Below are 13,351 nucleotides of genomic sequence, written 5' to 3' on the forward strand. Positions count from 1 at the left end.
CTATAAATAGTTAGACGTACTATACCTACAATAAACTAATCCTTGATGCGGCCCATATCTGGACCCGATCCAGGTCCAGGTTTCACCACTTGGTTGCCCTTAATCCCTAGACCCTCTTGTCTGTGGTTATTGCTAAGCACAATCCCTAATTTGGCTGTCAATGTCATGATCACCTCTTTTTTCGGTATAACTGCTTCAACAACCACCACGATCCAATACAACTCCTGCAAAACTACAGCTGATATATTTTCAAATTGCACAATGACCTCTAGTCTCACCAGTAAACAAGACAATGAGCTGCCTGAACTTCTCCACTTGGGGTAGCTGCTCACCAACTCACCTGAAGAGAACCGTGACATCAGTTTTGGAGGTGCCGATGCCCATTCCAACTGCTTCCGGCTTGTGATCGCAATCTAAAGAAGTGGAGAAAACAACAGCAGAAATTTAACTCTTAAGGTGCCAGACTGGATAGTCACCAGTCCTTGGCTGTGCCTTGGTATAATGTTTATGAAAATGAGGAGACAGCATACACCCTTGGTGTCGTCCAATGCCAGGACTGTAGTCTATTTGAACATGAAGTATGCAATTACAGGATGCCGATTGTCCCAAACATTATGGACCCTGAAATGGGGGGATGGGGGGGGACATGTAGATAAAGAGATAAAGTGCTGTCATTTCTACACTGGGTCAATGAAAATTTTGCAAATCCCCTTAAATGAAAGTCTGCAGTGTGCACTTTAATCTCGTCTGATTTGTTTGATTTGTAATTTTAAACTGTGGTGCAGAGGCACAAATCAAGGAAAAATGTGTCTTTGTCCCAAACATTATGGAGGGCACTGAACGTTTATTCGGGTTCTAACCAATTTTTAAGCTGAATAGTTATAAATGGCTTTGTAATGAGTACTAATTTGATATATGGTACAGTATTGTCTAAGACACAAGGCATGAGATGCTGCTCATATGAGATTACTCCTTGATAAATGGATCCGACCGGTTCCCAAATGAGAAACTGAGCTGTACTTCAGGTGCAGCAGCAGCAAGGATTCTGGTCTTTAACTTAACAACAGAAAGACCTGACTTCTCAACCGGAGGTACAGTTTTATGTTTGAGGAAGATTACTCAATGTTGTATTTTTTGTTAGACTAGGGGGCTTTGCTCGCCCACCATCTGATCACTAAGCTAAGAACCACATTAACTCTCAAGCTTATTCTATCAACATGGTGAATTGCTATTTTTCTTTAATTAATCAAAAAGCATTCTTGATGTAAAATTTAATCATTCCAACAATTAGGGATATAACCCACCTTTTCTTAACTCACATATTGCACCACAAGGTCATGGGGAATCAAATTAGAAAAAGATTTCATTAAGAACAAGAATTTATGCGGAGCCCTTATCCGAGTGTATAGTCGAGGAGTACAGTACTCACTTTGGCAGTTGCTACTTTGCTACAAGCGACCTTCTACCTGAAAAAGAGGGCTAACCTGTATGGTGACCTGTGTTCTCCATTTAAAAGCAGAATCAAAAAGGTGGACGCCTTGGTTTATAGATTTAAGAAGTGTATTGTTTGTAAACTTTGCTATTTTGGTTGATTACCTTTATTCCAACTAATTTTGGGGCAGCGCAGTAGTTAGTACGGTCTTGTAGCTCGAGAGGTTTCAAATAAAGCTCCAGGTAGTTAGCACTTACAGTTAGGTCCAAAAATATTTGGAGAGAGACAACTTTTTTCTAATTTTGGTTCTTTACATTACCACAATGAATTTTAAATGAAACAACTCCGATGCAGTTGAAGTGCAGACTTTCAGCTTTAATTCAGTGGGGGTGAACAAAACGATTGCATAAAAAAGTGAGGCAACTAAAGCATTTTTTAACACAATCCCTTCATTTCAGGGGCTCAAAAGTAATTGGACAAATTAAATAACTGGAAATAAAATGTTCATTTCTAATACTTGGTTGAAAACCCTTTGCTGGCAATGACAGCCTGAAGTCTTGAACTCATGGACATCACCAGATGCTGGGTTTCCTCCTTTTTAATGCTCTGCCAGGCCTTTACTGCAGCGCTTTCAGTTGCTGTTTGTTTGTTGGCCTTTCTGTGTAAAGTTTAGTCTTCAACAAGTGAAATGCATGCTCAATTGGGTTAAGATCAGGTGACTGACTTGGACATTCAAGAATTTTCCACTTCTTTGCTTTAATAAACTCCTGGGTTGCTTTGGCTGTATGTTTTGGGTCATTGTCCATCTGTATCATGAAACGGCGCCCAATCAATTTGACTGCATTTAGCTGGATTTGAGCAGACAGTATATCTCTGAACACCTCAGAATTCATTCGGCTGCTTCTGTCCTGTGTCACATCAATAAACACTAGTGTCCCAGTGCCACTGGCAGCCATGCACGCCCAAGCCATCACACTGCCTCCACTGGGTTTTACAGATGATGTGGTATGCTTTGGATAATGAGCTGTTCCACGCCTTCTCCATACTTTTTCCTTGCCATCATTCTGGTAGAGGTTGATCTTGGTTTCATCTGTCCAAAGAATGTTTTTCCAGAACTGTGCTGGCTTTTTTAGATGTTCTTTAGCAAAGTCCAATCTAGCCTTTCTATTCTTGAGGCTTATGAGTGGCTTGCACCTTGCAGTGCACCCTCTGTATTTACTTTCATGCAGTCTTCTCTTTATGGTAGACTTGGATATTGATACACCTACCCCCTGGAGAGTGTTGTTCACTTGGTTGGCTGTTGTGAAGGGGTTTCTCTTCACCATGGAAATGATTCTGCAATCATCCACCACTGTTGTCTTCCGTGGACGTCTGGGTCTTTTTGCGTTGCTGAGTTCACCAGTGCTTGCTTTCTTTCTCAGGATGTACCAAACTGTAGATTTTGCCACTCGTAATATTGTAGCAATTTCTCGGATGTGTTTTTTCTGTTTTCGCAGCTTAAGGATGGCTTCTTTCACCTGCATGGAGAGCTCCTTTGACCGCATGTTGTCTGTTCACTGCAAAATCTTCCACATGCAAGCACCACACCTCAAATCAACTCCAGGCCTTTTATCTGCTTAATTGATAATGACATAATGATGGACTTGATCACACCTGACCATTAAATAGCCTTTGAGTCAATTGTCCAATTACTTTTGAGCCCCTGAAATGAAGGGATTGTGTTCAAAAAATGCTTTAGTTGCCTCACATTTTTATGCAATCGTTTTGTTCGCCCCACTGAATTAAAGCTGAAAGTCTGCACTTCAACTGCATTCAAGTTGTTTCATTTAAAATTCATTGTGGTAATGTACAGAACCAAAATTAGAAAAAAGTTGTCTCTGTCCAAATATTTATGGACCTAACTATGTTTTAAAGGCCCAATATCTAAAAAATAAAATAATAAAAAAACATGAATTCACTAGAGTGGATACATTCTTTACTTCTGAACTGAAATGTCATACCCACTGGGCTCCAATATGACAGGAATATCACACATCACAACACTATGTAAAGGCCCCCCAGCTTCATCCATTTAAAAAATAAATACAAATAGTATGAGTATGGCATTCGTCATATTCTTATTTTTTTGGCTTGCACAAGTGCCAAACAGAGCAGTTCATTAATTGTCAAGTCGACCTTTTGGGTCTGCCAGTCTGAACTTTATAAATAGATCGGACTCAATCTCTTTTTTCTTTCATTGGTCCTAAATATAGCTGCTAAGTCAAGCCTAGTGGGCATTTTTCCTGCAATTAGGGACTATCATGAATACAGATCTATCCAGAAATGAAAGCCTCATTGTCTGTGTCAGGCATACGACAGGCTCGACATGATCCTGCAGCATTAATGGTCACATTGAAATAAGGGGAGATGATGATTCATACGCAGGACCTTGTTATACTTTGGTTAACATTCATAGACATAGATATGTTGTGTGCTTGTCCTGCCCTCATTTTTGCTTCATTATTTTTATTTCTTATCAGAGACAAAAGTGTTTAACCCTGCTGCCTCTTAGCTACAGCTCAGGGACTCTGGTTCAGTTCCTAGCCCTATCATGGTGTGTGAATATGTGTGTGTATCTGGATTTTTACGGACACTCCAGTTTCCTCACACATCTCAAAATGGTCTATTGTCACACATCTGAAGTTTAAAAGGGGGCTGTTCATAAAGCATTCCTCCTACATTCATTTTTTTTCTAACGCTGTACTCATTCTGTATTGATTCTGGGGTTCACCTGGGGTGTGTTTTTGCTCCTATCCTGTTCAGTGTTGGGGCTTGCGAGTGTCCCGATAAAAACCAAGATCCAGGCCTTTAATGACCTCATGGGAACGGCCATTAGCAGTGTGACTGTCTGCGGAGAGAGTGTTGATCTTGTAAAGAGGTTTACTTACCATGGCAGTGACATTCATGTCTCTGACTACTGACTTCATAGGAAGAGTCACCAGACTGGGAGAGCACAGGGTCATGAGGTCGCAGAAAAGGGGTGTGTGGTGCTCCCGATATCTTTGCAAAAAGATGAAGGTCCAAGTCTTGAGTCCTGGTGCGCCCTGTTTTGCTATATGGTTACGAGACATGGATGCTATCCAGTGACCTGAGACAAAGACTGGACTCCTTCAGTACTGTTTCTCTTCAGAGAATCCTTGGGTAATGCTGGTTTGACTTTGTGTCGAATGAGCGGTTGCTCACGGAGTCCCAAATGAGGCACATTACGTGCATTGTGAAGGAGTTTTGGTTACAGCACTATGGCCATGTGGCACGATTAACCAAGAGGGTGTTCTGGTTGCAGAGGACACGAGCAGCTGGACCAGACCAAGGACATCCATGTAACACCTGGCTGCTACAGATAGATGGTAATTTCTGGAGGGTGGGACTGGACCGTGTGTCTGCCTGGGGCCGCCAACCAGGATCCTGAGCTGTTTTATCATGTGGCATGTGTCCTGGTACAGCACATAGTTTATTCCCATGAGGCTTTAAGTTGCCTGTTTAAGATCTCCACAGAGAATTCCAAAAGTAACTATTTAACAATGCTTTAGCATAGTGTTTTGAACATTTTGAGCTTAGAACTGGATAACTGACAAGTGAATTATGGAACTTGAATGATGACAGATTTTTTTTTTATTCCTTTTCCCATGAAAATTTTTCACATTATTTGCCGTTGTACAGCACAGGTCACTTATTGGCTTCTATTATGTCATAAACCTCTTTCTCTCCATTCTGCATGAAAATATATTAAAAATTTTCGTCAGCCACAACTACAAAGTATATGCGGTAACATATAAAAAATATTTTTGTATGGAGTACTCCTTAAAAATATTATCTATTAAACCTATACCATTTAATTATAATTTATCTGTCTATCATGATAATTTGATTTAGGATGATCACCATCACTTCAAGAAGCTCCTACTTGACACTAAGGGGCGATTACAGGAAATAATGCTGGTTGAGCTAATCAGGAGTGATGGTTTTTAAACCAGCAAGTCAGTAACACTACTGTCCCTAGTTTTTGGGCAATTCCTAAACAAAAGAATAATGAAAATTTTGTCTTTGAGCTCTGAACCTCACACAAATCTTTTGATTTGTATTTTGTGCCTGTCTTCAAGTTTGTTTTGAGTAATATTCATTTACTAGTTATCTTTTCTAAATTGACAGCCTATTTTTGCAGTCATTACATGAATTAGCTACTCTAAATTGGCTGTTGTATGCATGTGTGTTGCGGAAGACTCTTGAATCAGTACTTGTTAATGTGTTCTGTAAAATTCTCAAACAGACTAGTAAAGGACATGCACATGCGCACACAGAACAGAATGCTAAAGACTCACATTCAGAATTTAAAACAAAATCCCTGTCTAAATGATAATTTTCTTTATTGTACACTTAAGAATATAATACCATCATGTTTTTCATTAAACACCTTATTTTTGGCAAAATAAAAAGGGTCACTTTAGTTTAGGTATCCATTATAAATCAATTAACAGTCTATAAATATTTTATTAACTATGCTATTATTACAATTAAGACATGTGAAGTATCTTACTGTCATCTTCATTGTTTTAGATCAAGTAAAATAAGTTATGTTTTAAAACATGCATAAAATTGTGTGAAAACAATATACTAGTAACATATAAATAAAATTATTAATGATGTCATGAACAATAGTGTAGAGGAATCTCATAAAAATTATTCCATCTAACCTGGGATGGGCAAAATCAGTCCTGGAGGGTCACAGTGGCTGCAAGTTTTTGTTCCAACCCAGTTGTTTAATTAGAGAACAATCCTTGCCAATAATTACATTTCATGGCTTGTTAGTGCTTTAACTATGCTATGTCAGGTCATTCTCATACCCTAAATAATAAATGAATAATGATTTGGATATCATCCAAATAATCTGAAGTCTAGAATGGATGAGTAATTCTCAGTCGTTCACACTTTTCTCTTCACTTTCCTTCCAAGTATTAATTAAACCAAACAGTGCATGATAAATACACACAGATGAAAATGGAAACACACTAAATGGATAACTGCTGGTTTCTTTTATCATTTTAATCTTATTGCTAATAAAAAAAACAAGAACGCAGCTGTTTAAGACTAAAATAAGCAACAAGGGTTCAAAATCTTAACGAACTAGACAACTAAAATGAAGCAGAAGTGTTACTTGGGCCACAAGTGTTTATTAAGCAACTGGGTTGGAATAGAAACCTGTAGCCACTGTGGCCCTCCAGGAACGACTTTGCCCTTCCCTGACCTAACCAATGCATCTTTTGGGGAGATGGGAGGAAACCCACGGTGATATGAAGTCAATATAAAAACTCCACACAGACAACAACATGGCCACGAGATTTGAATCCTTCAAGCAGTACTGCCAACCCCTGCATCATTATGCCTTACCACTAAAGGTTCGAATACTTTTTAATTTAGCATTGTTCAGTATGACTTTTAAGTTATAAAAACCTGACACTCTTATTATTGCCAAGTTGGAAAGAAACCTTTGATGATTCAAAACACTATAACTACCTACCTAATATGCTATTGATCCTCCATGTCTCACTGCGGCAGGGATTCTACAAGACCTCTGCAGCTGTGGTATCTGACACAAGGGCATTAGCAGCAGATCCTCTGATTTCTGTAAATTGTAAGGTGGAACCATCACAGATGAAACTTGGATTTTGTGTAGTGAAGGTGATGGCAATTTTGGCAGCCAATTGATGTATCAGTGGCGGACCGTGCATTTCACACCTAGGCATTCAGTAGTGCTCCGTCTGAATCTACCCACCCCTCAAAAACTAATTTATGGTTATAAAAACCATCTTAATATGCAGAAATACAGTATAAAGAGCCGTTGCATCGCACATAGATAACTCCTGTAGCCACAATAAATGCCTTTATTGAATAGACAAACCAGGAGTGAACAAGCTCCTTTCTACTGCAGCTACAACCGCAACACACATAAACATCAATAATAACTCATAAACTTGCAATATTATTTAGGAAAATCGCAACATTTTACTCACCAAAAATTCGGATTATTTGTAAACAAAATCCATCCTCCTCTCTTTCCTCAAAAACAGTTCCATTACTCTGTCGTACAGATTATCCGTGCACTTCAGTTCCATCACGAAGTCCCTTTCTATCGCCATTGAAGCTAATGCTGAAAGTCGAACCTGCCCTGTCGTATTTCTGGCATAAGTTTTAATTCGCTTTAGGGCTGAAAATGTCCGCTCGACAGAAGCAGTGGACATGGGAATGGTCACTGCCAAACATACCAATGTGTACAGCTGCCCCATGCTCTCATTCAGATTTTTCTGATGAAGGAAGTCAAGGAGATCAGTGGGAGATTTTCCTGCAAAATCATCCATGGCATACTTACACCATCCTATCCAATCAACGGGTCTGAATACGGTGATGTTGCCGTACGCCTGCTAGAGGGCCCTAGTAACACCAACTCAAAATCTGATTGGTGGAAGCAACAGTTTAATCGACATTTATTTTGTGTTAGAGGGCCTGCAGAACGGATTGTGAAGGCCTCCGGGCAGACTTCATTGACTTTGACCCTGCCTGGCAACAAATGATGGCTGAAATGTGATTGGTTAAATGCTTTAATACGAAAATACATGTCTGGAAGCAGCACAACCATCGGAAAAGCTATGAAAGGAAGTGGACAGACTATTTGGAATTATTTAATAAGTATTCATGGACAAAATATAATTAACATCAGTTTGTGATTCAGATATTTTTTTAGGCCAGCAGAGAAGGCCTTGCAGGCCCTGACGGCCCACCACTGTGATGTATAGAATGCCTGAAAAAGGACAGGAGCACCACAAACAATCAACATAAACTGCTGTGTTACAGGGTGCCCAGTTTGAAAATTCACAGCAAATTAATAAATAATTTACTTTCCTTCAAGATTGTATCTCACAGTGCCTTAAACCCAGCCTCAGAGTTTTCCCTTATGGTTTAGTGGGTGGCTTGTCTACCAATTTCAATGGCAGCCTAAACACTCATTTCACCTACCCTATATGCCTCTTTCTCTAGCAGTAACATGGTAAAACAGTACATTACTGTTAATTTGCACTTTCAACTATGCAAGCACATTTATAATTCCTGCTTACTTTTATTTATAGAAAATGTGTGTGATTAAATAAATCTTCACTCTGTTGTGCCATTTGGAAAAAACACTGCCATCCTGTGGAGGCTAAAGACAAAAGTATCCAGTAAATTGATGCTGAACAGAAGAAGACAACTCAACATTAAGTGTACCCTCCTTTTCACAACAAAACAGTCAAAATACATAATTATGATGTCATCAAAATGAGAAGAAATCCTTTTATTTCCCTTTTCCCCAAAACACAGAAAATCCTTAAATATGTAAAGCAAGAAATCAAACAAAACATATAGAATTTATTCATAGTAAAAAAGAAAATCATGAGTTTAGTTGCTTGTATTTCTTTTTATCTTATTACATTTCTCCTCTATTATAAATACTACATGTAAAAGTTTATGAAAGCAGTGTTCGCACTTGTTGAGGAGATCGTTGGAGAATAGTCTCAGGCTCCTTGTACTGACTGGAGGGATTCATCACAGCGGCATAGAGTTCTTCATAGGCTCTACACACCAGTTCGGTGGACTGTTTAATAATCTGCTCTCTAAAATAAACAAACAGAAGGCAATCTATTAAAAAAATATGATTTAATGTCCATACCCTGACATAAGGCTGGTCTATTTAAATGACAGCCTGCATGCCACCTGAGGCCCAGAAGCAACCTCCGAGCAGTCCAGCTCATGGTCCTGCTAGAAACACAGAGAAAAAACAAGAAAAAAATCTTTTTGCAAGCCTACAGAAATTACTACATAAATTCCTACAGTAGTACAGACCATGAATGTAATCTCCACATAGCCTAGCACCACTCAACCCATAATGCAACATTGTTATGTATCTAGAAGTGGTGGTAGTAGTCTATATAATAGTGATTTTTTTTATGTGATGTTACGCATTGGTAAGGTGTACTGGCACCTCAATTGCAACATCATGGCATCGACTTCTTATTAAATTATTCTATAATCAATTGTGTGCCGAGTCTTAGTTTTATTCCAGTTTCATCAAGGGCATGCAAATGTGGGTTTTCACAAATGAATCTAATTGTTACTCCAATGAGAGTCTCATTACTGACAAGCACGGTCTCCACACTTCTCTTCATACGATTGGTTAGTCCTCCAATCACACGTTTTGATCCTGCAGATTCATGATTGTTACAAGGGCAAATGATCAGCCATTGACACTCAAGACAAAGAATGAATTAGAAAGACTGCATTCGTTGAAAACATGCAAAAAGTTTGGACTTTCTTAAAAACTCTTATCAAATTAAGCACTTATTGCTTTACGTAACTTTTTGTAGAATTCAGATATCATTATTAACCAGCTGTTAATATTCTTTGATTTTGGAAATTCTGTGTTTGTAATTTTAAATTATGCACAGTGCACCCAGGTTGTGTAATGTAAGCGCTGCTGCCTCACAATAAGGAGCTCATGTGTTCACGTCTCGGGCCCTTCCTGCGTGGAGTTTGCAAAGTGCTTTGAGTAGTGAGTAAAGCACTATATAAAGTCAATTTCAAATTTTAACCATTATGTTTTTTCATCAAATAAACAAAACACGTAGCGCTAGGACTCTCTAACTCTATAAACCGTAACAACAGCTCCAACTTGATCCAAACACAAAGTATGAATTCGATGATGTTTACAAAAAAGGCAATGCTAATGACACGTGGTGATTTAAAACAAACCTGTTGTTCCTCAGTGTGCAGGGACATTGTATTCATGTGTGTCAGCTACTGTCATCACTTATGAGTTTGTGCACTGATAGTTCTTTTTAAATCTGTTAAATGCACCTTGTGATGTGCCTGGGTCAAAAATGACCAAAATATGTATTTTTTTCAAATGGTAAACAAATGTTATTGCAATACTGTGCATTATTTAGTTTTACTGTATGCACTTTGAGATATGCCTAGGTCAGATATGACCAAAATATTTTGTTTTTTTAATTTCAAAATTGGAAAAAAGTATTGGTACTATCTCACATTCTGCTCAGTTATAGTTTCGTTATTGTTTTTTATGCAATAAAAGTTTGATATGCCCGTGTCAGATGTGACCAAATTTAAAAGGGAGTCAATGAATAAACATTATTTGTATTTTAATATATTCATTTGTGTTGGTTTCAAACGAGTTATTACCTGTTGCATACCGGACACTGAAAATGTATAACCCAGCTAAATTTCTGGATTTGAAAATCTGGCCCAAATGAATTTGTAATTGAATAGCCCTGACTTTAGGTATTAATTTGTAATCATTAATTAATCATTCTTAACTGTTACATTTTCTTTGACTGGTTTGGTAATGTGGGATATGATGTGGGAGACCTTCCATGACAAGACCCTGAAGGTTGCTGAGGGTTGTGTTACCGGTGTTCCCAGAAGGAGGTATTTCATCTTGCAGGGCACCCTGGATATCACTGAGAGGAGTTTCAGCACACGGCTCAATGGCAACTCTGGTCTGTACCAGGAACTGAGAAGGATGGCTGTGAGGGCTCTGAGGGCAGATAAAGAGGTGTTTGTTAGAGGAATCTGTGAGCAAGTGACACACCATCTGTGGTCTAGCGACCCATGTCCTGCTAACAGAGGAATTGAAGCATTACGCACATCTGAATCTGTTCCTCGGAGAGTGGCAGTCAGGGCAGCTGATGGAATGGATGACACTGCAGTTATGACCTGCTGGGCTGGCTACTTTGAGCAGTTGTTCAAAGCTGATCCTCTTGCTAGGATGTTGGATATCTCTGGGTCTGCGGTTCTTGAGGCTGATTCTCCAATTAGCTGTGAACCACCCAATCTCACTGAGATTACACAGGTGGTGAACCAGCTGAAGGGGGGGAAAGGCTGCAGGGATCTGTGGTACCTGGGGGTGAACTTCTCCAGGCTGGTGGTAAGGCTCTCCTCCTGGCATTGCAAGCAATCTTTGCTTCCATTTGGGAGACTGGCATCATCCCAACTGACTGGAAAACAGGACTTGTCGTCCCTATCTGGAAAGGGAAGGGTGATCGCCTGGATTGCAGCAACTACAGGGGGATAACACTGCTCTCGGTGCCGGGTAAGGTCTTTGCTAAGGTTGTCCTCAACAGGATCCGTGATCACTTGCTCACCTACCAGTGACCGGAACAGTCTGGTTTTACGCCTAAGAAGCCTACCATCGACCGCATCCTGGCACTGAGGGTTCTCATTGAGCGCGAATGCGAATATCGGCAGAGTTTCTTTGCAGCCTTTGTCGATTTTCGCAAAACGTTCGACTCAGTTGATCGAGCTGCCCTGTGGGACATCCTGAGGGTTCGCGGGATGCCCTTGAGGTTGCTGGATATCATAGCTGGCCTGTACACTGGTACTGTGAGTGCTGTGCAGAGTGGAGGCAGGACCTCTGCATTTTTCCCAGTTGATTCTGGGGTTCGTCAGGGGTGTGTTCTTGCTCCTACTCTATTCAATGCTTGTTTAGACTGGGTGTTGGGCAAGGTCGTGGGGTCAGCAGCTGTGGGGCATCTGTTGGTGAAGAAAGGTTCACGGATCTTGACTTTGCTGACGATGCTGTGATCTTCGCAGAGTCAATGGGGGCTCTGATCGGGGCGCTCGAGACACTGAGTGAGGAGTCCGAGTGTCTGGACTTGAGAGTGTCCTGGAAAAAACCCAAGATCCAGGCCTTTAATGACCTCTTGGGCACAGCCATCAGCAGTGTGTGTCTGCAGAGAGTGTTGACCTTGGTGAGAGGTTTACTTACCTTGGCAGTGACATTCATGTCTCTGGTGACTCTTCCTGTGAAGTCAGTAGATGGATTGGGAGAGCATGGGGGGGGTCATGAGGTCGCTGGAAAGGGGTGTGTGGCGCTCCCAATATCTATGCAAAAGGATGAAGGTCCAAGTCTTTAGAGTCCTGGTGCTTCCTGTCTTACTATATGGTTGTGAGACATGGACGCTATCCAGTGACCTGAGATGAAGACTGGACTCCTTTGGTACTGTGTCTCTCCGGAAAATCCTTGGGTACCGTTGGTTTGACTTTGTGTCGAATGAGTGGTTGCTCATGGAGTTCCGAATGAGGCACATTACCTGCATTGTGACGGAGCGTCAGTTACGGCACTACGGCCATGTGCCGCGTTTCCCCGAGGGTGATCCGGCTCGTAAGATTCTCATTGTTGGGGACCCAAGTGGCTGGACCAGGCCAAGGGGTCGCCCACGTAACACCTGGCTGCGGCAGATAGAGGGTAATTTCCGGAGGGTAGGACTGGACTGCGTGTCTGCCTGGGGGGTTGCCAACCGGGATCCCGAGCTGTTTCGACGTGTAGTGGGTGCGGCAATGCACTGTACCAGTGCATGCTCCCCAACTTGACTTGAACTTGTCTATCATACTGGATTAAGTAATCAGTGATATATCAAACAAGCCAAGACACATTTTAGATTAGTTTGTTTTCATATGTACAACAGTAAAAGGCAATCCTTACTTCTTTACTCATTAACAAATAGTCAAAAAAAAATTGAAAATACTAATGTGTTACTAACAGTATGACAACATTAAACCAACAATCACAGAATTAACAGACAACTAACCGACTTACAACTATAAGTGTATGATTATTCCAGAGTAGCACTGGAAGGGATATTGCAACATGTCATTCAGAAATCTTTTCTTGTTTAAGTGCTTGCAGACATAGGGAATGTTATAAACATTTAAAATATGCAATGAAACCTTTCACACTTGCATTATATAAGTATGGTTTAGCCAAAGTACATGCTGAAGCTGCCAACAAAAACTCTACAACAAAGCCAACATAAAAAAGTAACCAAAAGGTATCCTTTT

The 13,351-nt window shown here is 40.3% G+C and overlaps 1 protein-coding gene across 2 annotated transcripts in view; it reads right to left on the reverse strand.

The window, feature by feature from the left end:
- Positions 1 to 8,586: 8,586 nt before the first annotated feature.
- Positions 8,587 to 13,351, reverse strand: part of cog6 (component of oligomeric golgi complex 6) — a 233,672-nt gene continuing 228,907 nt past the window's right edge. For both annotated transcript variants that reach the window (XM_051926341.1, XM_051926342.1), the window contains exon 19: positions 8,587 to 9,111. In XM_051926341.1, the coding sequence (XP_051782301.1) occupies positions 8,964 to 9,111 (148 nt within the window). In that variant the 3' untranslated portion in view covers positions 8,587 to 8,963. The remainder of the gene's footprint in view (positions 9,112 to 13,351) is intronic.

Source organism: Erpetoichthys calabaricus, chromosome 4 (assembly GCF_900747795.2).
Source record: "Erpetoichthys calabaricus chromosome 4, fErpCal1.3, whole genome shotgun sequence".
NCBI lineage: Eukaryota > Metazoa > Chordata > Cladistia > Polypteriformes > Polypteridae > Erpetoichthys > Erpetoichthys calabaricus.